This window comes from Xenopus laevis, chromosome 6L (assembly GCF_017654675.1).
Source record: "Xenopus laevis strain J_2021 chromosome 6L, Xenopus_laevis_v10.1, whole genome shotgun sequence".
In the NCBI taxonomy this organism is placed as follows: domain Eukaryota; kingdom Metazoa; phylum Chordata; class Amphibia; order Anura; family Pipidae; genus Xenopus; species Xenopus laevis.
Genome location: NC_054381.1, coordinates 38,070,474 through 38,098,124, shown reverse-complemented (window position 1 = coordinate 38,098,124; position 27,651 = coordinate 38,070,474). Strand labels below are relative to the sequence as shown.

Here is a 27,651-nt window from a genome sequence, read left to right as displayed (position 1 = left end):
ACAGAGTGGAGGAGAAGAAGGGGAAGCATTGGTTCCACTCTGTGAGGTTGGTCGAGTCAAGGGAAGAAAAGAGCAAAAACTGATGGAAGTTTCAACATGAACATAATGTAAGAATACTCCCAAATGTATCAGATTTTTGGCCTAAACCCAGTGCAAACCACAATAACTTCAAATTGAGTTTGGTGCCTCTCCCATTGACTTATACAGGGCCTCAATGGGTCTGAGATTGCAGATTTTTGGATTCAGACTATTTCCAGCATCTAGCTATAATAAATAGCGAAAAATTAGAGGGTTTTTTTATCACGAGTTTTTGCCGCAAAAAGCCCAACCCCATAAATTTGTGGTTTAGTAAATAACCCCTTTACTGTATGAAGATCCATTATCTGGAAAACCCCAGGTCCAGAGAATTCTGGATAACAGGTCCCATACCTGTAACATGATTTAGGCTTGCTTGATTGGAATCCATAACCGTGGAATCCATAATTCTTCTTCCCAAGACTCTTATTTGCCCTGGCAGCTGCTCTCTGTGCTGTTACATGGATTATTGCTGCTGTATATGCCATTCCTGAATGTTTTTTAATATTTTAATATTTAAATAACTTGCTTGTTCCTGCAGCCTCTGGAGCCGAATCTACAATTTTCATGCTACCATATTCTTTGCAAGTTTTTTTCCCTTCCTTTACAGCATTTCCTAGAATTGTCCATTGTATGAATCTTGGGGTAAAGCCCCCAATGTTTAGCACAAGTTTTTGGGTTTTCTTAACAGAAAGTCTCAGATCAATCTTGTAATAATCACCCATCAAGGCATCTAATTCAGCAGCATGTTTGGGTAGCCCTGTTTGCTATGTCATTTATATTTTTGTAGAAGAGCTAATTTATATGTATCCTATAATCTACAGATCCCAGTTCTTTTCATTAGGAACAATACACACATACAATCCCAACTTTCAAGACTGGTTTCGCTTTTCCCTGAAATTTACCCAAACCTGCATATGTGAACACACACACTGGCTCCTTTTTATTTGTTTCTAATTCAGTGATATTCGATCCAAGCTGGGGAAGAGCAAAGCCAAAGCAACCTGTGTTCAGCCATGAGAACGCGCAGGAACAAAATAAAAAAAGAGACTTGGCTCATAATTTTTTCCTTCTTTTCCCTTCCCTGCTCCTATAGCAACAGAAAGCTACAGGTCAGGTGTCCAAGGTACGCCTATAAAGCTCCCTTATCTCAGCTATTTCTAATCAGACAGACTTTAACCAAAGACTCGCCCTGTGTAAGTCAAAGATTTTATATTTACTTCTTTCTAAATAAAGTCCAAACGGCACCTGGACAAGCAGAGAAACAATATTTTTATGAAAGTAAGTAATCGTATGATTTCTAGGGAGAAAGAGTTTGGGTCAAAAGTTTGATATTTGTAGACAAGGTGGGAATAAATAGAAAAATGCATGTGAAGTACGTTGAGTTACAGCATTTTCTGTTACAAGGAAGTAAAATGATCTATTTCATTTAGATATTTTAAAATGCAAAAACTGTGTATTGATTTTCTGTTGTAGTTACTACAATGTTTTAGGCATGGGTTTTGTACTTTTATTATTGACATTATTATTATATTCATCATATATATCGGTTATTGACAATAACAACGTGTTAACATAAACTGGGGTTTTCTGCAGTTGTATTAACATTTTTAATCAATTTGTTTCTATATATTTTTCTATATTTTAACAAGTAAGAGATTTATTTAAATAAAGAAAAAATAAGAAATCTGTGATTTAGCATGCAGAATGATTAGTTCTTGGGCATTTTGTGTAATGGAATGTGGATTTTTTTAATTTTATTTCTTGCTGAAATGTACTAAATTGTTGATTCAGAAGCATCATTTTATATATACATGACCATAGAAAACCCAACCTATATAAGTATATTGTCGGTGGCAGTGATTGATAAATATCACAAATATGTATATCTCAAGGATAAATGTACAAAACAGATACAAGTATAAGTATAAAAAAAGTTTTATTAACATATACAAATGTATATAAGGGCAATGACACACAGTGCTATTTGTTGGTCGTGATTTGTCGCAGCTACTAAATGCCAGGCATTTTTTGAGTGATTACGTGATTTGAGTGTTCAGATAATTCTCAGTTTGGGAGTGGAATCCGTAAACCGGAAACCCATTATGCAGAAAGCCCCAAATTTTGAAAAGACGTCTCCCATTTTATCCAAATAATCCACATTTTTAAAAAACGATTTCCTTTTTCTCTGTAATAATTGTACCTTGTAGTTGATTAGTTGACCACCCAAAAGCCAAATCAATTCTTTCATTTAAGCTGTAGGGCACTTATTTCTAGGCTATTAAATGTTTCAGATACAAAATACTAGATGGATTTTCTTCTCTGCTTACAGTCTCTGTATAGATGCTTATAGACTATACTGGTTTCTGAACAAGCATTAATACTGCAAAGGTCAGACAGAGTGGTAATTCTAGAGGAAACAGACTCTGCAACTGCAGGTGGGCCCAGGATGAATAGGGGGCCCCAGGGGGGCACAAATTGTTATTTAGTTTAAAGAGTGATTCACCTTTAATTTAACTTTTACTATGTTATAGAATGGACAATTCCAAGCAATGTTTCAGTTGGTCTTTATTATTTATTTTTTTATAGTTTTTTTGAAATTATTTGCATTTTCCTGCTTTCAAATGAGGGCCACTGACCCCCATCTAAAAGACAAACATTTAGGGGCCCATTCACTAAGTCATCGAATTGGCTACTTCGACTACGACCTTCGACTTCGAATCGAACAATTCGAACTAAAAATCATTCGACTATTCGACCATTCGATAGTCGAAGTACTGTCTCTTTAAAAAAAACTTCGACCCCCTAGTTGCCACCTAAAAGCTACCGAAGTCAGTGTTAGCCTATGGGGAAGGTCCCCATAGGCTTTCCAAGTTTTTTCTGATCGAAGGATGGATCGAAGGATTATTCCTTCGATCATTCGATCGAACGAATTGCGCAAAATCCTTCGACTTCGATATTGGAAATTGAAGGATTTTAATTCGCCAGTCAAATATCGAGGGTTAATTAACCCTCGATATTTGACCCTTAATACATCTGCCCCTTATTGTTATTGCTACTTTTTATTACATATCTTTCTATTCAGTCCCTCTCCTATTAATATTCCAGTTTTTTTTTTTTTCAAATCAATGCATGGTTATTAGAGCAGTTTGGACCCTATTAACCAGATTGCTAAAATTGCAAACTGGAGAGCTGCTGAATAAAAAGCTAAAAAACTCAAAAACCACAAATAAAAAAAAAAATTTAAAAATTTAAATCAAAAGCAATTGCAAATTGTCTGCAAATATCACTCTCTACATCATACTAAAAGTTAACTTAAAGGCTAACAACCCCTTTAACCTATGTACTAGATATAAGTTACTTTTAGTTGGTTTGAATTTTTCTATATTTTCTTTACTAAATGCCATAGAGAGGCTTATTTATCATAATGTTTAGATTCATTTTTATGAGTTGGATCATTTTATCTAAAAAATATCTTTATCTCAAAACCCTAAATGTGTTTTCATCACATAGCTGAACTGACAAGGTTTTGTATCATTTGAATTCTACAACAGTTCTGAAGACAACTAACGATATCCATGATGTATTTCCCCATGATGGAACTGGCACTTGTGCTGTTTGCATCCTCCAACTTAGCCATGTCGGTCAGAAAAGACATCCGGTCACCACAGACACTATCAAGAGGTATTGTATTCTATTCAGTTATGGGATCTATTATACAGAATGCTCAGGACCTGGGGATTGCATTCCATTATTTGGATTTCCATACTTTAGGTCTTCTTAAAAAAATCATTTAAACATTAAATAAACTCAATAGGATTGTTTTGTCTCCAAAAGGGATTAATTTTATCTTAGTTGGGAGGTATTTTTTTTTTTATTACAGTGAAAAAGGAAACATGTTTTACAATTTTAAATTATTTAATTAGAGTCTATGGAAGATTACCTCTGCGTTATTCAGAGCTTTCTAGATGCCAGGTTTCCAGATAGTAACATAGTAAGTAAGGTTGAAAAAAGACATTTCAACATTTTATTTTTTTTTAATCTGCCTAACTGCCAGTTGATCCAGAGGAAGGCAAAAACCCCATCTGAAGCCTCTCCAATTTGCCTGAGATGGGGAAAAATTCCTTCCTGACTCCAAAATGGCAATCGGACTAGTCCCTGGATCCATACCTGTACTTTCATTTACAAGTTAACACATGTTTCTGGTCATGTCACTAGCAGAAGCAAATTTCTGATTAAATAAATTGAAATGTGGCTCTTGAAGTTTCCAGTGTTCATTGTCGAAATTTGAAGTAGTTTTTATTCTATTCCTTCACTCGAGCTAAGTAAATGGGCCCCTAAGTGCCACTAAGGTGCTCTGTATTGGCTCTGTTTCACCATTAAAGTGACCATTTTTAAATAATGCCTTTTGCTATCAGGAAATAAAAGTACTCTAAAGACATTTACAAGTAAGGTCTCATTTACCACACAATGGCAAGACACAAAAATGTAACTTCTATATAAGACTCAATAAAAATAGAGTGAAAAATGATCCACACCCTTGTCCCCCAAAACCAGTTGCTCACTTATCTAGCCTTTTAAGTGCACGTACATAGAAACCAACTTGGTCATTTAGCCAGCTAGCAATGACATTGTTGTCATATATATCCTCATTTGGGTAAAGTCGAACATTTTTAAAATGAGATTTTAAAAAATATTTTCCAGGTTGGGGAGATGAAATCACATGGGTACAAACATATGAAGAAGGACTTTATAATGCAAAGAAAAGGTAATCTTGTGTTTTTCTGAGTTTAATATTTATAAACATACAAATATATTTGCACACATTTATATCTTTATTGTTTTAACATTACACTCTTGATTAACTTGAAACCCCTAAAACAGACAGACCCTGCTCCAACTTTATCCTGAAATGAAAGTAGAAGTATTCTGCAGTACAAGGCAATTGGAATCAAATAAAAATGGCAGTCACCATTAGGTGACATTTGTACTTAAATGGATACTGTCATGGGAAAACATGTTTTTTCAAAACACATCAGTTAATAGTGCTGCTCCAGCAGAATTCTGCACTGAAATCCGTTTCTCAAAAGAGCAAATCATTTTTTTATATTCAGTCTTGAAATCTGACATGGAGATAGACATATTGTCAGTTTCCCAGCTGCCCTTGTCATGTGACTTGTGCCTGCACTTTAGGATGGAACTACTTTCTGGCAGGCTGTTATTTCTCGTACTTAATGTAACTGAATCAGTCTCAGTGGGACTTTGCTTTTACTATTGAGTGTTGTTTTTAGATCTACCAGGCTGCTGTTATCTTGTGTTAGGGAGCTGCTATCTGGTTACATTCTCATTGTTATTTTGTTACTGCTTTACAGCAGTAAAGAGTGACTAAAGTTTATCAGAGCACAAGTCACATGACTGGGGGCAGCTGGGAAACTGACAATATGTCTAGCCCCATGGATGGATTTCAGTGCAGGATTCTGCTGGAGCAGCACTTTTAACTGATACGTTTTGAAAAAAACATGTTTTCCCATGACAGTATCACTTTAATTTTGATTGTCTCCTGTTGTGCCTTGTATCTCTTACCATGTGTTGGTGACAGATGGCTAGCAGGAACCACAGGGTAAAGGGAAAGCTTGCACTGGATAAATCCTGTGTAGCAGAGTAGGCTGCAGAGCACAATGTCATAGACTCTGTTTACTCATTGTCCCACTCATGCTCCTTTGCATATAATCAAGTTGCGTATCATTACTGCCTGTTCAGCATGTAGATTACATTATTAAAACAAATTTTAGATCAGTATTGCCAATGACACTTAAAAATAGGTGGCAGCACTGACTTCTAACTACAAACTGCCAGGGAATGTCTGATAATTATATCGACACAATTTTGCCGGGTTTCAATTTTTTGTTTCTGTGTGCCCCTACATACACTGACCGGGTTATTTATCAAGGTCCAAATTTATCTCAGTATTTCTAATATCCAACTCCGAATTCCCGAATGGACCTTATTTATTAAGAAAAAATCCAGAAAAAATAGGGTCAGGCAAAACTTCTGAGCTTTCCCTGAAAACTCCGAATTGTTCAGAGTCTTCCCAAAAACTGATTTTTTTTTTTTGCGCTGAAACCCCCAAATTATTGGATATTATACGGACATCAGCACAGACACTGGGACCTTCCCCATTGATTTATACAGGACCTCGAGAGCTTTTAGATGCCGGGGTTTCGGATTCTGAGTTTTTAGATCATCAGACTTTAATAAATCTCAAAAAATGTTTAGTTTTTTTTTTTTGCTCCAAAAACTACGAATTATTCGAGGTTCAGATATTCGGAGCTTGATAAATAACCCCCTGAAAGTATAAAGCCACTAAATTTACAGCTCATATGAAATGTCCTTGATTTTTCTTTTGCAGAAATAAACCCTTAATGGTAATTCATCATTTAGAAGAGTGTCAGTATTGCCAAGGTAATTATCTGACATGATGGGATGTTTGCTAAGAGTGTATAGAACACACAGCACATACAGTAATTACTATCCGCAGTTTGTTTCATTTACACAATATTTCCTGTGTATGCTGTGCCTTTTCTCCTTTTTCAGGTTTGAATGAATGCCCCCGTGGCTACACAGCAGCTTGTTTATATAAATTATTATAGCATTTCTGAAGCAAATATGTCAGTTTTTTAACAGTGAAGCACAACAGTACATTATATTTTCATTACTTTGAAAGACTTTTATTTTTTGGTGTTACTGTTCCTTTAAGCTACAGGCACATGTTACAATCTAAACACACGGGTTATAGGAGTAGACCTGGTGGCACCAAATAGATATGGGGGGAATTAATCAGCAAGGACATTCTGCTCACGAGAAAAGCAGTACTATGCTTTAGTGCTAACTTGTACTATTTAGTACTCTCATATAAGTATATGAGCATTGGTGCCTGTTTAGCCTTTAAATGAATAAAAAGTGAGATTAGCAAAGTAAAAGGGCAAGATTTACTTAAATATATATATATATATATATCGGTGTGACAAGATTCTTCAGAATGAAACCTAATTTGATATAAACTATCTGTTGCTCAAGTATTCATTTTGGGGGTATAATTTTCCTTTAATCAATATAGAAGACAATCTCACTTCTCCAAACATTCCTTTATTCACCTGTAAGATATAGCCTTACCACTTGTGTTACATTACTCATTTAAACATATGTTTTCTATAAAAATTTGTTCACAAAACATGAGGATATGAGAAGTCATCTTGGAGTTCCATAACCTGTATAAAAGCATGCAGTTTCACAGTTTAATATGATCATGGAACTTATTGGTGACTCCTAAGATCTGAATATATATGTATACACGAGTGATATGAAAATATGAAAAGGCTATATATTTCTTTAGACCATAGCACCCACGAATGTAACAGCAGAAAGAGTGCAGGCACTATCTGGACATTTTTATATAGTGAATAAAGAACCCCCTCTTGTAAAATACAGGTATAAAGATATTATAAGGTACAGAGGAGTTTCATGACCATATAAAAACACAAGGCCGAAGGCTGAGTCTTTTTATACAGGTCCTGGAACTCCAAGGTAACTTCTAATATCCTCATATTTTACAACTGGGGGTACTTTATTTATTATAATACACAAATTTCAGTGAGTCATGTGACAGAAATGACATCAGAACTCGCCGTTTATAACTGATGACATCAGAACTCACCGCCGTTTATAAGGATATAATTTACAAGATATTCATGGCTTTTGTGTATTTTATGTATATATATATATATATATAGATATATATATATATATATATATATATATATATATATATATATATATATATATATATATATATATATATAGTCATATCTGACAGTTAGTTAAAACTTATTTGAAAAGCAGCAATTTTGGGTCAAGCAAAAGGTCAGCATGCTCTTTCCATTCTGCATGTATTCCTCAATGAAAATATTGAGCCCAATAATCCATGTATACTATACTTATACTGTACTGTACTTAGTGACAACATTACTATATGTGTGCTAATGGTAACCATATCTACAATCTCCATTCTTAATATAACTCTCTTTCAACTGTCACAAGGTTTTTTTTCTGTTTTCTCATCTTTCCATAATACTGTTTAAATCCTCCTTCTAAACTTGCTTCACTTCAAATCCCCATTCTGTACCACATCTGTACCATTACACTTAGGGGCAGATTTATCAAGGGTCGAAGTGAATTCGAGGGAATTTTCGAAGTTAAAAAATTCGAAGTAATTTTTTGAATACTTCGACCATAAAATAGGATACTATGACTTGGAATTTACTTCGACGTCGATTCGCAGTAAAAATCGTTTGACTAATCGACCATTCGATAACCGAAGTACTGTTTCTTTAAAAAAAACTTCAACTTCAATACTTCGCCAACTTAAACTTGCCGAAGTGCTATGTTCACCTATGGGGACCTTCCAGAGCAATTTTCTAAGTTTTTTTTATTCGAAGGAAAATCGTTTGAATCGATGATTCGAAGTGCGGTCAGAGTACGATCATACTGCAATCGGAATACGAATGTACCATGAATAAAATCCTCGGACTTCGAATGTCAGAGGATTCTATTCGATGGTCGAATTTCGAAGTATTTTCCACCTCGAAATTCGACCCTTGATAAATCTGCCACTTAGGGCTCTATTTCTTATGCTGTTTAAAATTAAATTTGTCAAAAACAAAATGGTGTAAAAAGCAAATGGCATTCCTGGAGATGTGTGGCGAATTATTCCGCAGTTTTTTTAAACCACATAATAAATATGCCCCTCATTCTCTATGTCCTCTACTTTCCTTCTTGGGGTTGTTAATAAAAATACATTTCTCCTTTTCATTAGATCCTGTCCTGACTAAAAGGAATATGCTCTTCTTTACATTCCGAATCTATAGCTTAAAATCTCCTCTAAAAACAGGTCATTGTAGAGATGTTGTCCTGGTTAATAGAACAGCCCCTGAAATGCAAGTACGTTCCCCCCAGCAGGTATGCTTTGGGGCCGATTCACTTAGGGTCGAATATCGAGGGTTAATTAACCCTCGATATTCGACTAGGAATTAAAATCCTTCGACTTCGAATATCGAAGTCGAAGGATTTAGCGCAGATAATTCGATCGAACGATCGAGGATAATTCCTTCGATCGAACGATAAAATCCTTCGAATCGAACGATTCAAAGGATTTTAATCCAACGATCTAAGGAATATCCTTCGATCAAAAAAAGTTAGGCAAGCCTATGGGGACCTTCCCCATAGGCTAACATAGACTTCGGTAGCTTTTAGATGGCGAACTAGGGGGTCGAAGTTTTTTTAAAGAGACAGTATTTCGACTATCGAATGGTCGAATAGTCAAACGATTTTTACTACAAATCCTTCGATTCGAAGTCGTAGTCGAAGGTCGAAGTAGCCCATTTGATGGTCGAAGTACTTCCAATCATTCGCTCAAAGTTAGTGAATCGGCCCCTAAGTGTGCACTGTGCCATAGTGTCTGCCAAAAAGCATACTAGGCTGAGGAATTAATTAATTTCAAGTACAATAATGTGACTTAAATGTGTATTTTAACAATCACCACAGAGGCCTATGGTTGAAAAGGTTAATATGATTGGGAATCTTTGAATCACCAGGTTATTCAAGAATTTACTGTAAATACAAAAACACATATACACATGTATTATACAAGAAACATAAAAATATTAGGTTGAAAAGTGAAATCAATATAAATGAATTAATGTCAGTGGGCCTATCGGCTCCCAGCGGGAGGAGTGCGGACCAAGGAGGAAGCTTTAGGGTCCAAGTTTGCGGTATCTGAGAAGGGGTCATGCGTAAACGTAGTCAGGATCAGGCAAGAGTTCAAAAGGCAGGCAGAATAGGATCAAGGTCAAGATTCAGGCAAGGTCATAGTCCAAGAAACAGATCAGCACAAATAACACCCAGGAATGCAGTAACAAAATCCTATAATCGTGCATTGAACCTGTGACCTTGGCATCTTTTTAACTTGAATTTTCACGCCGGTTGGGTGACGTCATTGTGCCGGCCACCAGACACCTGTGCCACTACCCATGTGGCGGCCCTGGACGCCGCCATCTTGGACGTGTCGCCGATGGAGGCAGGAGAGCCATCGGGCACTCCTGACAATTAATCAGTGTAGCAAATACATACCTTGTAGCTGCTATTTCCATAGGTGGTTATACCTAGGGTTGCCACCTTTTCCTGAAAAAAATACCGGCCTTCCTATTCATTTATCTTTTTTCCCTATTAATAACATTGTGATCAACCATCAACCGGCCAGTAAAATAACAGCCAGGTGGCAACCCTAATTATACCGCCACAGCAAGAAGGGAAACTCCTAATAGAATTACGTCTAATAATATACAAATGAATACTTATATAAATACATCAAAAACTTTAAAATAAAAAACAATAAATGGTCTATAGATACCAACAGACTAACTAGAATTTGTACTTATAACAGAACTGGTGACATAGTTACAGTAAGTACAAGTAATGGTGCTTTATATGATAATAGATACCACTAAAATATTATAGTTTGTCTTGTCTTCCAATAAATAACTTCAGTGCATAATAATAATAGATACCACTAATAATAAATAATACCACCATAAATAGGAGATACCACTAAGATATTAGTGATCTTATCGGTATAGTTTAAAACCGTATCTAAATTCTGGGGTATGGAGCTATAGGTAAATTGAATCACCATTATTGGCATGCTAGAATCCTCTAGTGACCAAACAGAGGTATAACATATTCAAAAAAGCTTTCTAAACGCATGTTCTTTATGTGAAAAGTATATTTATTAGATCATATTAAAATATCAATATAGTTTGTCTTGTTTTCCATATGAATAAATAACTTCAGCACCTATGAATAATCTTTCACATACTTTTAGGAATGTCCCCATGTCTCCATGCCATCATTCCTTACATTACGCCACCCCGCAGCTTTGGTTGGTTGCAGCCAAACAAATGCCCCACACATTCAGGTAGCAGGGCTATCATGCATGCTCTGACTTTCCTTGGGCTGCATGACCAAGCAGACTCCCCTCTACCACCTTTTAATATTCTCCATTAAAGTCCAACATAATTACATTGAAGGGAAAAGCAAACCACTGAATAGATGTGTTGTTTAGAGCCCAACACCTGGTGTGGAAAACGCAGTAGCAGGTGCCTGTGAGTTGGAAGCTTTCAGGCAGTTTCTGTTTCCATGCTGTGGCTGAATAATCAAAGAAATAAAGCCGAAAGACTAATCCAGAAAAAATCTGCTGGATGTTTATAATGCAACTGTTGTTTTTGTATAGTAGCTCATTGCATGGAGGACCATTCAAAAGAGTACAAGTCTCCTTTACTTTAATCCAGGGATCCCCAACCTTTAGAACCCGTGAGCAACATTCAGAAGTAAAAGGAGTTGGGGAGCAACACTAGCATGAAAAATGTTCATGGGGTGCCAAATAAGGGCTGTGATTGGCCATTTGGTGGCCCCTATGTGGATTGTCAATCTACATTGAGGCTCTGTTTGGCAGTACACCTGGTTTTATACAACCAAAACTTGCCCCCAAGCCTGGAATTCAAAAATAAGCACCTGCTTTGAGGCCACTGGGAGCAACATCCAAGGGGTTGGAGAGCAACATGTTGCTCGCGAGCTACTGGTTGGGGATCACTGCGTTTAATCATTTCAAGATACCCTTTTGACATGAGGAGCAGACCCTTTCAAGCTATAGCAGTTTAAATTAACAGTTGTACCATGAGACTATTTAATATATTATAGCCAAATATCTATGTATAACATATATTTACATTTTACCACTCTGATAAGCAGATCACAAGGACTAACAGGGGAATGTCAAAAACTCAGACCATCAAGCTTATAATTAGATCCATAACCCCCGTGAGAATTTTCATCAGATGTAATCGAATCCATGATTTTCCTAAAATAATGATTTATGACTTGGAAGTTGCAGCTACTGCTTCTTTTTGCAATTTTCTTATGAAATATGAATATATCTTCTTACATTTTAAGCTCAGGGCTATGCTAATGCATCGGCTATTTCCATGCAGGAAAAAACTCTATTTGACCAAGCTGCTTCCCATGTCTGAAGCCTTGTGTTGTTCTACAGGTATGGGACCTAATATCCAGAATGCTTGTGACCTGGGGTTTCCTGATAACAGATCTTTCCATAATTTGGATCTTCATACTATAAGGGGCACATTTACTAAGGGTCGAATATCGAGGGTTAATTAACCCTCGATATTTGACCATTTAAGTAAAATTTACCACAAATACTTAGATCGATCAAAGGAAAAATCATTCAATCGAACAATTAAATCCTTTGAAACGAACGAAGGATTTTCCTTCGATCAGAAAAAGCTTAGAAACCTTATGGGGAAGGTCCCCATAGGCTAACATTGGTGCTCGGTAGGTTTAAAGTGGCAAAGTAGGTAGTCAAAGTTTTTTTTTAAAGAGACAGTATTTCGATTATAGAATGGTCGAATAGTCGAACGATTTTTAGTTCAAAGTCGAAGTCGTAGTCGAAGTAGCCTATTCGGGTCAAATATAAGTGTTTTATTATTACAGAGAAAAAGGAAATCATTTGAAAAAATTGGGTTATTTGGATAAAATAGAGTGTATGGGAGGCGGCCTTTCCGTAATTTTGATACCTGTGTCTGATACCTGTATAGCAATAGAGCAGAAGAAACATCCCAAGTTTTACCCCACAGCCTTGTATTAGACAGTGGAGGCTAAAACCACTATATGTGATGATAGCTATTAAAACTCAAGACACCATGAATATTGAAAATTGGCAATAGTAGATGTGAATGGAGTTTAAGGATAACCTGTGTTACAAACATACATTGCAGCTGCACATCAGTGATAGGCATCTTCAAATAGAGGTAACTAGAGTAGTATGCAATTCTGGCTGCCCATGTTCCACTTGTCTGGGAGTAAGGCTGGGAGCAATAAATGGACAGTATAATCTAAGCACTAAAATAGGTCATGCAGAATAAGAGTGCAAGGGAGTAGTAAGGGAGTGACAGCCCTGCATGTTACAGAACCTGAGGAACAATCTAATGGAAACAGAATATATATTAAGATTCCAATGCATAAATGCCATAGTAAATCTCTTCCTAAAACACCTGTATTTGCATTAGCTTTCTATTTCAATGACATGTACTGCAAGTCAGATAAATGCCTCACTCAGAAGCCCAATAATTCTTGAATGTGTTTCACATTGTCTCAGAAATACCAGAAGATCGATGAACTGTGCAGCACAACAGAGAACAAACTGTCCCACGTCTGAAGCCAAGCTCAGGCATTGCTTAAATATTGTCTTAGCAACTCAGTGTCTGACCCACACATCTTAAATATAGGGCCTGGGCTGTGATTTCCAGAGATTATACATCACTCTTTGTCCTAGATGAGCTTACAATTGAAGGGCCCTGTCGCATTAACATGTACACACTATTGTCAGTTTTATCAGGAACAAATTAACCACCCTGTATATCTTTGAGTATAGGAGAAAATCTACATAGACACACAACAAGTTTGGTAGGGTAGCGTGAAGTGGAGTTTCTGCCTCCGACAAATAATTCAGCTTAATGGGTTGGGGACATGCTTGCAGTCCCTATAGTAAATCATAAAGTAATCATTTTTATACAGTCATTAGTGATGGGTGAATCTGATGAAAATTTGGTGAAAATTGGGCAAAATGCATTAAAGTCTATGGATATCAAAAAATTTTAGACATTCGAAAACTTTTTTTGACTCGGATAATTTTTTGGGGCAGATTTATCAAAGGTCGAAGTGAAAATTCAAATTTAAAAAATAGTCCAAATTCGATTTGAATTTGAAAAAAATCCAAAAATTCGAATATCGAAATTTATCATGTGCTGTCTCTTTAAAAATTTGACGTTGACCATTCACCATCTAAAACCTGGTTTTTTTTTTGGAAAAACTTTGAATCGAATTCAATCGATTTCGCTGTTACTTCGATTTGTATGATTCGCATTCGGATGAAAACGGTCTGTTCACCCATAAAAAAAACCCTTTGATTTAATTAATTGTTTTAATTAATTTTGGTTGGTCTTTTTTTATTCGAATTTCGAAGTTTTTTTTATTCGAAATTCGACCCTTGATAAATCTGTGGGTGTCATTTTTGGGCAAAACTTGACCATGACTAACAGTCATATCTCTATATATCCATTCTTCTGTTGTCAGCACTGAAGAAAGCATTTGCAGAAAGTGAAGAAGCTCAGGCATTAGCCGAAGAACATTTCATAATGCTCAACCTTATGGTAAGTTATTGCTCAGCCGTTGCCTTAGTAACTAAGCGTAAGTCAGTATCTAAATCAGTATATTAATGTCTACTGTTAGGTGAACTATACTTGCATTAATGTAGAATAAATGTGTTTGGACAATTAGCAGTGCTACAGTCTTTATATTCCTGAAGGACATGACACAAACGTGCAACTTTGGATCTCCTGGCCTCTAATAAAATTATATTTCTTGGCGTCATCTCCAATCCCAGTGAAAATGATATTTCACCTCCAATCCCAGTGATACCCACTATACCTTTTCTATGTTCCCTCTCACAGTGGGACCCATGTGACATAATCTGGTGAGAACATACACTTATATTAGGAAGAACATATAGAGCAACACACAACAATAAATAGTACTACATTGTACTTATGCTGTGTAAAACGAAATTTGCAGAAAAAAACGGTGTAAACAGCTGTGTAAAATAAATGGCAAATTTATCTGTGTAATTTTACAGATAAACAAAAAGTTGGAGCAAGGCACTCTGATGGGTCGGACCAATAAGTACAAATTTGATCATTTTATTTAAATATAAACTCTCATGCCTAACGCGTTTCATGTCACTGGGACACTTAGGGGCACTTAGGGGCAGATTTATCAAGGGTCGAAGTGAATTTGAGGGAGTTATCGAAGTTAAAAAATTCGAAATTCGAAGTAATTTTTTGGATACTGCGACCATCGAATAGGATACTACGACTCCGAATTTACTTCAAATTAGATTCGAAAGTAAAATAGTTTGAATATTCGAATATTCGAATATTCGATAATCTAAGTACTGTAACTTTGACTTCAATAGTTCGCCAAATTAAACCTGACGAAGTGCTATGTTAGCCTATGGGGACCTTCTAATGCATTTTTCTACGTCTTTACACATCGAAGTAAAATCGTTCGATCGTACGCTAAAATCGGTCGATTCTACGATTTAATCGTTCGATCGAATGATTTTACTTTGATCGTTCGATGGCCAAATTCGGTGAAAAATACTTCGACTTCGATATTCAAATTCAAAGTATTTCAATTCTATGGTCGAATTTCGAAGTATTTGACCATCATTTACTATTGGTCGAATATCGAGGGTTAATTAACCCTTGATATTCAACCGTCGAAGTAAAATCCTTCGACTTCGAATATCAAATCGTATTTCCTTCGATCTCAAATTGGCTAGAAAGCCTATGGGGACCTTCCCATTAGGCTAACATTGATGCTGGGTAGGTTTTAGGTGGCAAAGTTTTTTTTAAAGAGACAGTACTTCGACTATCGAATGGTCGAATAGTCAAACGATTTTTAGTTTGAATCGTTTGATTCTAAGTCGTAGTCGAAGGTCGAAGTAGCCAATTCGATGGTCGAAGTAGCCAAAAAAATACTTCAAAATTCAAAGTATTTTTTATTCTATTCCTTCACTCGAGCTAAGTAAATGTGCCCCTACGTGTCCCAGTGACATGAAACATGTTAGGCGTGAGATGTTTATCTTAAAATAAAATTTTCAAATTTTTACTTATTGGTCTGATCAGAGTGCCTCGCTCCAACGTTTTGTTTATCTGCTCACGGATTATCCGCTCCCTTGGGCTGAGGGCCTGGGGCAGGAGCTCCTACGTAATTTGGTGAGTTACTTCATTGGTGAAGTCTTTATGCTTAAATATACTTTGTTTGCGGTGTGTAATTTTACGCCATCCAAACGCCAGATTTGCTGCCGATATTTTTACATTGCTTCTGGCGGGAATCACTCAGAAAAACTGCATTAAAATGTTATGCCATTTTTTACACGGCAAAGCCTGGCAATGTGTGGTGTATTATCCCACTGTTTTTTACACAGCATAATAAATATGCCCCTTAGTGAGTGTTTTTAAAAACCCACTGGGCTGTTCTAAAATCCCCCAAAAATCTCTAAAAAGTCCCATGTCCAACTGAGAAAAGTTGGATTCCATAAAACTACAATAAATGCTTTTTCTAGAAAGGAATAGATAAGTTATGGTAGGAGCTGCAGCTGAACTGAGACCTGCCCATTCAACATTCTGAAAATCCCCCCTCCTACAACCTCAATGCACATGTATATGTTTTGGTTCATAGTTGCTACAAGCCAAAAAAATAATACAAGAGCAACATACGGTTAGTGATAGCCATTCATTATATATGCAGTTGTATGAAGAATGAAAGAACAGTGGCGGGGGGGGGGGGGGGTTGTGTTGTGGATTGTGCTAATTAAATCATGTAAAGTTTAAAATGCTCCAAATTTGATTCACTTTTTTTAATATTAGCATGAAACAACTGATAAAAACCTTTCACCTGATGGACAGTATGTGCCTCGGATAATGTTTATTGGTAAGTCATAACGACATGAATGCCGAAAATAAAAGCCACTGTTTCTTTAAAACATTTGTATATTATATTATATATCATTATAACAAAGCTTATGTACATTGTTATGAAATTATTTTGTGATTATTTTTTTTACCATTTCTTCCAGGGCAACTAGATTGCCTATTGTGGTGCAAATGTTCTTGTTCACTATATACTGTAATACACAAGAGCCATGAATAGGCAATCTTAGTGATGCGCTGAATTATAAACAGTGATGTTATTTATGTCACGTGATTTACTGAGACTTGTATATTATAACAAATAATGTTAATAATGGCAAATTAAGCCTTCAGCCTCGAGCATTTATACGGTTATGGAACTCTTTTGATATCCATATATTCTACAACAGGGGGGATATTATGATGTACAGTAATGTCCAAATAGAAAGATCTATTTAAAGAGTACTTTTTAAATTCGCATTGTCATCCTGATAACAGTAGCTTGAGAATCAAAATGGTTGGATGTGTTACACAACGTTGATTAAAATGTATTTTTCACATGAAATTAGGGATGCACTAAATCCAGGAACCGGTTCGGGATTCGGCCAGGATGTGGCCATTTTCAGCAGGATGTGGATTCGGGCAAATCCTTGTGCCTGGCTGAACCGAATTCAAATCCAAATTGCATATGTAAATTAGGGGCAGCAAGCGAAAACACTTGACGTTTCGTCAGAAAACAAGGAAGTAAAACTTTTTTTTCCATTTTTTCCTTTCCTGCCCCTAATTTGCATATGCATATAAGGATTTGGATTCAGTTCGGTAATTGGCCGAAACTTTCATGAAGGATTCAGGGATTCGGCTGAATCCCAAATAGTGGATTCGGTTCATCCCTACATGAAATAGATCCATAAGTGCTTTCTATTTGGACATTTTTGTGATAGACTGTTAAGCACAGTGCAGATTGGGGATCACTATACGCCATTTTCTCATGTTTTTGCCTTTTGTTTTACAGATCCATCTCTTACCGTTAGAGCTGATATTACAGGAAGATATTCAAATCGTCTTTACACTTATGAGCCACAGGACCTGTCACTATGTAAGCAAAATGTGTCTACAATATGGTGTTCTTGTCCTATTTAGATAATAAAGCTCCCATTGAAAATGGAAAGTAGCAGTGTAGAAATGGAAAATAAAAATTGTTTCAGGGTGTTATGCAGTTGTATAGAAAAATGTATTCTCCCACTGAAAACCCTCATCTTCAGCTGCACACAGTGTCGGACTGGGACACCAAGGGCCCACCAGAAAGCCTGATTTGAAGAGCCCCCTGGCCGTCCCTTTAAAACATTTTTCCCTCTTGTCTGTTATGCCCATGATTCATTCCCCACCTTTACTGCTAAATATAGCATTGTAAAGTAGGTACTGGGTTTTTTTTGCCTTCCAATCTAAAGGACATTTCACTGAGGCCTATAGAGACTATTTTACACAGAGATAACACAGCAACCAATGTAGCAGCTACAAGCTGTATGGGAAACCGACAGACTGCAGGGAGAATGTTCAGGCCAAATCTCTTTATCCATGTGCTGTTTTCAGTCCAAATGATATGATTGCTTTGTGTTAAAGTATGCCTAAGTCATGTGATGTGTTAGCTCTCCTTTTACATTGTGCAAAATCCCTGAAACATTCACACTGCCAGCTTCCCTAGATTCTCCTCTTAGCTGGGCAATATATTTGGCCTATCTTTTCCCTAACCTTACCAATTTGGCCCTTAATTAACTCTTTCCTATCTTTCTCACATGGTTTTCTTTTATGATTTTACTTCACCAGGTACCTTGTATCAAACTTTTTCATATGCCAATTGCTGCACAAATGAGTGCGGATTAATCTTAATATACATGTAACACCATCTTGGCAACCCCCCTGGTGCCAAGGTTGTACTGTCTTGCCAAATACCACTGCAGGTCCTGAGTCCCCTTTGCAAGGTGAAAGGGTACTGGGAAGTTCTTCTCTTGGCAGTGCCTCCACCTAACAGGATCCGGGAATACACCTGCGGGTGGCCCCATTAGGAAAACAGTAATATATATATACACACACAGTGCTGTATAACAATATCATCTTTATGCAAGATTAAAGGCAAAGTAAACATTTAGATTAATCATATGCATATCACATACCACTACCCTGGGGAACCTGTGCCAGTCCCATCCTTGCCACCTCCCTACCAGGCAAAGTCCCTCACTACTCCTTTGGCAGACAAAGAGTCTCAGTCCCTTGTCCCCAAAGAGTACCACTGTCCCTAGGTAGCACTAGCTGCCCAAACACCTTTGCCGCTGGACAAGGTATTTGCTCCCACATGGCAGGCACACACAAAGCCTGTATCTCACACACAGAAGACAAGCTGGATCCTTTCCTTTTCTCTACCACAGGCAGACTCACCTGGAGGCTCACAAAGAGCTGGAACAGGCATCCACGTGATGACATCCTCAAAGGCTCCAAGCTCTCCTAGCCGAGCGCATGACTTGCTTTATCCTCTGCAGCTGAACTATAGCTCCCAGCACTGTCCATAGCGCTAGCATGCAAACTCCAGATTTTACATTTAGAAGCTTCAGACCCTCCTGGTCTAGCTCCCAGACTTGGGACTGCCGCACCCCAACCATCCAGGGGCTCCTGCCCCTACATCTTTGCAGTAGTCTCTGCCCACCCTCTCTCAATGAAAGTGAAAGCAGAAATGGCTGTGAGCATATGGCTCTCCTATATATCCAAATGTGGTGCAGCAGCGACACCTTGTGACACCCTCCGGAATCTGCCAGCCATGCTGTACAGGGACAAGGGCTCCAGCCCCTCCCAAGACTCTAGGAGACCGTGTAGCTACACAGGCAGGGGATTTCCACCATGTGGTTCAGATCATAGGGGAATTAACCCTACGGGTCCCTAGATACAGTATCTGGATTTTAGCAAAACTCTCAGTACTTGCAATGACACTTCCTTCCCCCTGCTTTTCCTTTTGTGCTTTATGTTCCCTTTCCTTCTCTCTCCAGCATCTAAATGCTCTCTATTGTACGTTTTTATATTGCCACTCTTGATCTGCAGACACTCAGCTGCACATTTTGACCTTCTACTCCTTTTCCAGCCTCCATACTCCCCTTCCATTCCCCACTTCTACCCTTTGCTTAATTGATCACCCACTGAAAGCCCCTGAGCATCTGACAGCATCGTTTCTCTAAAGAAGAGCTGTGCACTGTTTACTAAATCACAGCACACACTGCAGTCTTCAGTTGGCTCAAAACTTTACACACACTCAACTTGCAGAAGAGCCTGCTCTGCAAGTCATTACTGTAAGGCCAGATAGATGAGCTGCGTATCAGGGGCTTAGGTAAAAGTAACGCAAATAGAAAACTCTGTAGCCATATCAGATGAGCCGGGGCCCACAAAGACCAGGGCCCACGGGGATTTATCCTGGGCCAGTCCAGCCCTGAATGAATCATTATTGGAGGCTAAACAATCCTATTGGGTTTATTTAATGTTAAAATTATATTTTAGTGGACTAAAGGTATGTTATGGAAAGACCCCTTATCCAGAAAACCCTAGTCCCGAGCATTCTGGATTAGGGATGTAGCGTACGTCGGAAAAAAAGTTCGCGAACATATTCGCGAACTTGCGTAAAAAATGCGAACGGTTCGCGAACGTCGCAAACCCCATAGAATGGGAAGGCGAATTTTAAAAGCTAAAAAAGACATTTCTGGCCAGAAAAATGATTTTAAAGTTGTTTAAAGGGTTGCAACGACCTGGACAGTGGGCATGCCAGAGGGGGGATCAAGCGGGCAAAAATGTTTCTAAAAAATACAATTGTTGACACAGCGCTGCCGTTTTGTGCTGTAAAGGGCAGAAATCACACTACATTTCTAAACCTGTGTAATAAACTGCTTTAAAACGATCCAGCGTCTACATGTAAAGGTTACCAGCCTGTTCACACGCAAAGACGAAAACGCGCGCTTACGCAACGCAAAAAACGCAAAGAGCTTTAATGAATGATACCGTCAAGTGAGCAAATAATAGTTGGTTAATTACTAGTTTGAGCTTGTCACCTCCAGGATGTTCGTCCTGTTGGTGGCCAATATTTCTGTAGTGGTGTGTTTAGCAGTCACCGTGCTTGTGCGCACGTGCACGGTCAGGCAGAGGTAATTCAATGTACAGTGAAGTGAACCAAAAAACACTGATTCTGCAGTGTGGGCCCAGTTTTGGTCTACTTTATTGATCACCTGCGGGTGACCATAAAAGATGCGATTTTGCCACTGTTGCAGAACCTGAAAAATTAGGCATGTGTACTTTCCTGAAAAATTATGTTTTTTTTTGTCGCAGCCACTGAAGCACAGAGGCCAGAAAAAATATGCCATATGAATGCTAAAAATATAATTTTTTTTGGTCGGCAGCCACTGAAGCACAGAGGCCAGAAAAAATATGCCATATAAATGCTGAAAATATTCTTTTTTTTTTGTGTCGCAGCCACTGAAGCACAGAGGCCAGAAACAATATGCCATATAAATGCCTGAAAATATTCATTTTTTTTGTCACAGCCACTGAAGCCACAGAGGCCAGAAAAAATATGCCATATAAATGCTGAAAATATTCATTTTTTTTTTGTCGCAGCCACTGAAGCACAGAGGCCAGAAACAATATGCCATATAAATGCTGAAAATATTCATTTTTTTTGTCACAGCCACTGAAGCACAGAGGCCGAAAAAATATGCCATATAAATGCTGAAAATATTCATTTTTTTTGTCGCAGCCACTGCAGCACAGAGGCCAGAAAAATATGCCATATAAATGCTGAAAATATTCTTTTTTTTTGTCGCAGCCACTGAAGCACAGAGGCCAGAAACAATATGCCATATAAATGCTGAAAATATTCATTTTTTTTGGTTGCAGCCACTGAAGCACAGAGGCCAGAAAAAATATGCCATATAAATGCTGAAAATATTCAATTTTTTTTGTCGCAGCCACTGAAGCACAGAGGCCAGAAACAATATGCCATATAAATGCTGAAAATATTCATTTTTTTTTGTCACAGCCACTGAAGCACAGAGGCCAGAAAAAATTATGCCATATAAATGCTGAAAATATTCTTTTTTTTTTGTCGCAGCCACTGAAGCACAGAGGCCAGAAACAATATGCCATATAAATGCTGAAAATATTCATTTTTTTTGGTTGCAGCCACTGAAGCACAGAGGCCAGAAAAAATATGCCATATAAATGCTGAAAATATTCATTTTTTTGGTTGCAGCCACTGAAGCACAGAGGCCAGAAAATGAAACCAGTAGGGTTTGCACCCTAGTTTGTAACGGTGGCGGAGGGAGGAGGACACTAAAGGACAGCTGTGTGTGGAGTCATGAGGCGTGCAGAGAAGGACAGCTGCATGGGGAGTCAGAAACTCAGAACAAGTCTTCCGGCGTGCAGTAACCCTCCGAGATCCACCCCTCATTCATTTTAATAAAGGTCAGGTAATCCACACTTTTGTGACCTAGGCGAGTTCTCTTCTCAGTTACAATCCCTCCTGCTGCACTGAAGGTCCTTTCTGAGAGGACACTTGAGGCGGGGCAAGACAAGAGGTTCATGGCAAATTGTGACAGCTCTGGCCACAGATCAAGCCTGCGCACCCAGTAGTCCAGGGGTTCATCGCTCCTCAGAGTGTCGATATCTGCAGTTAATGCCAGGTAGTCCGCTACCTGCCGGTCGAGGCGTTCTTTGAGGGTGGATCCAGAAGGGTTCTGGCGCTGCCTTGGACTGAAAAACATTTGCATGTCTGACGTTACAGAGTGGCCAAAGTGCTTTGTCCTTGCAGGTGTGCTCGTGGCAGGATTACTGGCACCTCTGCCCCTGGAATGTTGATGAGTTCCTGAAGTGACATCACCCTTAAAAGCATTGTACAACATGTTTTGCAGGCTGGTTTGTAAATGCAGCATCCTTTCGGACTTGTGGTATGTTGGTAACATTTCTGCCACTTTATGCTTGTACCGAGGGTCTAGTAGCGTTGCGACCCAGTACAGGTCCTTCTCCTTAAGCCTCTTGATACGGGGGTCCTTCAACAGGCATGACAGCATGAAAGACCCCATTCGCACAAGGTTGGATGCAGAGGTATCCATCTCCGCTTCCTCGTTATCAAGGACTGCATCATCCACGGTCTCCTCCCCCCAGCCACGTACAAGACCAGGGGTCCCCAAAAGGTCACCACCAGCCCCCTGGGAAGCCTGCTCCTGTTGGTCCTCCTCCTCCACAAAGCCACCTTCCTCCTCTGACTCCACTTCTGCGTTACAGCAGGTGCCTGGGTTCGTTCTGGTGATTCCGACCAGAAATCGTGCGCTTCCTGCTCCTCGTCACGCTGGTCTACAGCCTCATCTGTCACTCGTCGCACGGCACGCTCCAGGAAGAAAGCAAAGGGTATTAGGTCGCTGATGGTGCCTTCGGTGCGACTGACCATATTTGTAACCTCTTCAAAAGGGCGCATGAGCCTGCAGGCATCGCGCATAAGCACCCAGTAACGTGGGAAAAAATCCCCAGCTCTGCAGATCCAGTCCTACCACCCAGTTCAAACAGGTATTCGTTGACGGCTCTTTGTTGTTGCAGCAGACGTTCCAACATGAGGAGCGTTGAATTCCAGCGAGTCTGGCTGTCGCAAATCAAACGCCTGACTGGCATGTTGTACCGCTGCTGAATGTCAGCAAGGCGTGCCATGGCTGTGTATGAACGTCTGAAATGGGCCGACACCTTCCTGGACTGCCTGAGAACGTCCTGGGTACTTCGAGACAAAACGTTGGACTATTAAATTCAGAACATGTGCCATGCAGGGCACATGTGTTAAATTGCCCAGTCTCAGTGCTGCCAACAGATTGCTTCCATTGTCACACACCACTTTTCCGATCTTCAGTTGGTGTGGGGTCAGCCACCGATCGGCCTGTGACTGCAGAGATGACAGGAGTACAGATCCGGTATGGTTTCTGCTTTCCAGGCACGTCATCCCCAAGACAGCATGACAACGGCGTACCTGGCACGTCGAATAGCCTAGGGGGAGCTGGGGGTGCACAGGTGTGGAGGAGGAGGACCCAGCAGCAGAGGAGGAAGAAGATGAAGAAGACGAGGTAGAGAGCGAAGGAGGAGTAGAGGTGGTGGCAGAACCGCGTGCAATCCGTGGCGGTGACACCAACTCCACTGTCGTTGTTGAGCCACACATTCCCTGCTTCCCAGCCATTACCAAGTTCACCCAGTGGGCAGTGTAGGTGACATACCTGCCCTGACCATGCTTGGAGGACCATGCGTCAGTAGTCATATGGACCTTTGGCCCAACACTAAGTGACAGAGATGCGGTGACTTGGCTCTGCACATGGTGGTACAGGTGTGGTATTCCCTTTTTTGAAAAAAAATTGTGGCTGGGTACCTTCCACTGCGGTGTCCCAATTGCTACAAATTTGCGGAAGGCCTCAGAGTCCACCAGCTGGTATGGTAAAAGCTGGCGGGCTAAGAGTGCAGACAAGCCAGCTGTCAGACGCCGGGCAAGGGGGTGACTCGCAGACATTGGCTTCTTACGCTCAAACATGGCCCTCACAGAAACTTGGCTGGGGGCAGATGACTGGGAATGGGAACTGGTGGTCAAGGTGGAAGGCGGAGTGGAGGGTGGTTCAGACGGGTCAAGGACAGCAGAGGTAGAGCAGTAAGATGCTGGACCAGAAGGAGGGTGGCTTTTAGTTTGCCTGTTGCCTTTGAGGTGTTGCTCCCAAAGTGCTTTGTGCTTGCCGTTCATGTGCCTTCGCATAGAAGTTGTACCTATGTGGCTGTTGGGCTTCCCAAGACTCAGTTTCTGACTGCACTCATTGCAATTACAACACTTTTGTCAGAGGCACACACATTAAAAAAATCCCACACTGCTGACCTTTTTGAAGCTGGCAATCTGGCGGTAACAGTAGAAGTTGGCGGCGTTGGCGGCAATGGCGGGCACGTTGGCGGCTGACCACAGGTGCCGATACATGTTGTTGCCCTACTGTTCCCTGCGAGCTGTCCTCCCCTGCTTCTTCTAAGTCTTATTCTCCTCCTGCCTCTCTGACTCTCCGTCTCTCCATCTGAACTATCCTCCTCTTGCTCTCTTCTACTGGGCACCCACAAAACATCAATCGCCTCATCATCATTCTCCTCAGATGCATCAATTTCTTTTGACAGCTCACAGAAGGAAGCAGCAGCGGGGACCTCCTCATCACTCATTATGTCCATCTCTGTTGTGTTCTCTGCCAGAATTAAATCTGGTGTAACGTCCTCATCTCCTTCATCTTCTTCTGCCAATAATGGTTGCGCATCACTCAGTTCAAGAAACTCATGTGAAAATAACTCCTCTGACTCCAGTGAAGAAGGGGCGCCGGTGGTGGAGGAAGTGTTACGTGGGGTGGCCCATAGCAGTGGAGGATGAGGATGTTGTGGTAAAGTTAGAAACGGTAGAGGATGGGGTGTGCTGTGTAAGCCAGTCAACTACCTCTTCAGCATTTGGGAGTTCAGGGTCATTGCCTTTTTAAAACTGGGCAATTTCCTAGGGCCACAGGATAGCATAGCAGCACGGCCCCTAGTGCCTCTGCGTGGCGGCCTGCCTTTGCCTGGCATTATTTTTAAAACAACAACAACAACTCAGGTGGTGTTTCTGGAGACGGTATTATTATTGATATTTAGACAGTATGTGAACAAGCTCACACAGCTAGGTGGCAGTTGTTTGAAAATGAAGAACACACTGGGCAAACAATGCCTACAAGGTCAACGTATACACTACTACAGCAGTGGATACGGAATATATTATTGCTGCTTGAAAAACGTCACTCAGGTGGTGGTTCTGGAGACGGTATTATTATTGATATTTAGACAGTATGTGAACAAGCTCACACAGCTAGATGGCAGTTGTTTGAAAATGAACAACACACTGGGCAAACAATGCCTACAAGGTCAACGTATACACTACTACAGCAGTGGATACGGAATATATTATTGCTGCTTGAAAAAACGTCACTCAGGTGGTGTTTCTGGAGATGGTATTATTATTGATATTTAGACAGTATGTGAACAAGCTCACACAGCTAGATGGCAGTTGTTTGAAAATGAACAACACACTGGGCAAACAATGCCTACAAGGTCAACGTATACACTACTACAGCAGTGGATACGGAATATATTATTGCTGCTTGAAAAACGTCACTCAGGTGGTGTTTCTGGAGATGGTATTATTATTGATATTTAGACAGTATGTGAACAAGCTCACACAGCTAGGTGGCCGTTGTTTGAAAATGAAGAACACACTGGGCAAACAATGCCTACAAGGTCAACGTATACACTACTACAGCAGTGGATACGGAATATATTATTGCTGCTTGAAAAACGTCACTCAGGTGGTGGTTCTGGAGACGGTATTATTATTGATATTTAGACAGTATGTGAACAAGCTCACACAGCTAGATGGCAGTTGTTTGAAGAACACACTGGGCAAATAATGCCTGCAAGTGCACTACTATTGGTGCACTACTATGAAGAACAGCAAACAGCACTGTACACGTTAAAGAACAGTAAGATAAGTAAAATAAAAAAAAAATTATATGTATATTAAAAAAATTCTCGGGTTGGTGCTGCTGAACTACTAGGAGCAGCACAGTAGCACACCAGTCCCACTCCCCAACACTGCTAGACTAATAGCACTGGGCTCTTATAGTAGCAACTAGCAAAGTAAAAAACAAAAAAGAAAATAAAAGCAGTCCTTACAAGGACTATTGGGTTATTACAGCAGTCAGCAGATGAGATCAGAAGAGATCAGTGCCCACAGCAGGCAGCTACATACAGAGCACTGCAGTAGAAGGTAGATTACTAGCCAGCAAAGCTACCTAACCTGAAATGTCCCTCAAATCCCTGCAGACTTCTGTCCCTCCAATACAGAGCAGTATCAAGTAGATTACTAGCCAGCAAACTTACTATCAACTGTCCCTCAAATCACTAACAGCTCTCTCCCTACACTAGCTCTTCCAAGCACACACAGGCAGAATGAAAAAACGCTGCAGGGCTTCAGTTTATATATGGAAGGGGAGTGGTCCAGGGGGTGTGGGGGTGGTCCAGGAGGGACAGCTTCCTGATTGGCTGCCATGTATCTGCTGGTCTGGGGTGAGAGGTCAAAAAAAAGCACCAGGTAAGGCGAACCCAAAATGGCGAACGTCGCGCGACGTTCGCGAACATTCGGCGAGCGCGAACAGTCGATGTTCGCGCGAACAAGTTCGCCGGCGAACAGTCCGCGACATCCCTATTCTGGATAATAGGTTCCTTGCCTGTACACCTTCTCCTTTTGTATTACAAGTTTCACCTTACTGTGCTGCTGCCACTAATTTGCCACATTATGTTTATATTTCTTTTCAGTGATAGAAAATATGAACAAAGCTGTACACCTTTTGCAGACTGAACTCTGATCACTTCCAGTTACTGCCAAATGAATGGAGGATTCATCCCTGCCATCTGAACACAACTACAAAGTGTGAATGCAAAGGGCACAAGGAAAGGAGGAGAAAGGTCCCCTTGATTGTAATAGAATGTTTTATATATTGTTTTGCTACATGAGAAATGATGGGTATACAATCAGTGTTATCACAGGTCCATAAACACTGTAATAACCAAATGAAATAAAAAGAACAGAACATGCATTATAGTTGTTATAATTACTATATACATTATTCCTGTAGCCTTACAGAGCAATAGTTCTTTTTGGCTGCAGGGGTCAGTGACCTCTATATGAAAGCTGGAAAGAGGTAGAAGGTGGTAAATATTTAAAAAACTATAAAACATTTAAAATGAAGACTCATTGACTTCTATAATTAACCAAACTTTAAGGTAAAGATGAACAACCCGTTTATTATGGGAATTA

At 39.6% G+C, this 27,651-nt stretch overlaps 1 protein-coding gene across 3 annotated transcripts; it reads left to right on the top strand.

The window, feature by feature from the left end:
- agr3.L (anterior gradient 3, protein disulphide isomerase family member L homeolog) lies at positions 1-27,430 on the top strand. 3 transcript variants are annotated; one of them, XM_041565956.1, is made up of 8 exons: positions 1-107; positions 3,630-3,759; positions 4,780-4,843; positions 6,485-6,537; positions 14,335-14,411; positions 16,692-16,755; positions 17,746-17,829; positions 27,150-27,430. In XM_041565956.1, exons 2-8 carry the CDS (start codon positions 3,654-3,656, stop codon positions 27,197-27,199), a joined length of 498 nt encoding a protein of 165 aa, XP_041421890.1. In that variant the 5' UTR covers positions 1-107; positions 3,630-3,653; the 3' UTR covers positions 27,200-27,430. The 3 variants fall into 3 exon arrangements, with proteins under 3 accessions (XP_041421890.1, XP_018122871.1, XP_018122870.1); XM_018267382.2 differs by lacking the exon at positions 1-107 and adding an exon at positions 1,188-1,271; XM_018267381.2 differs by lacking the exon at positions 1-107 and adding an exon at positions 1,242-1,356.
- The last annotated feature ends 221 nt before the right edge of the window (positions 27,431-27,651 follow it).

Bases quoted from the DNA above. Each gene is read 5' to 3' on its own strand.
- agr3.L (XM_041565956.1), top strand. From the start codon at position 3,654: ATGATGTATTTCCCCATGATGGAACTGGCACTTGTGCTGTTTGCATCC. The intron at 3,760-4,779 runs GTATTGTATTCT...AATATTTTCCAG, and splicing joins ACCACAGACACTATCAAGAG to GTTGGGGAGATGAAATCACA. The intron at 4,844-6,484 runs GTAATCTTGTGT...TTTCTTTTGCAG, and splicing joins CTTTATAATGCAAAGAAAAG to AAATAAACCCTTAATGGTAA.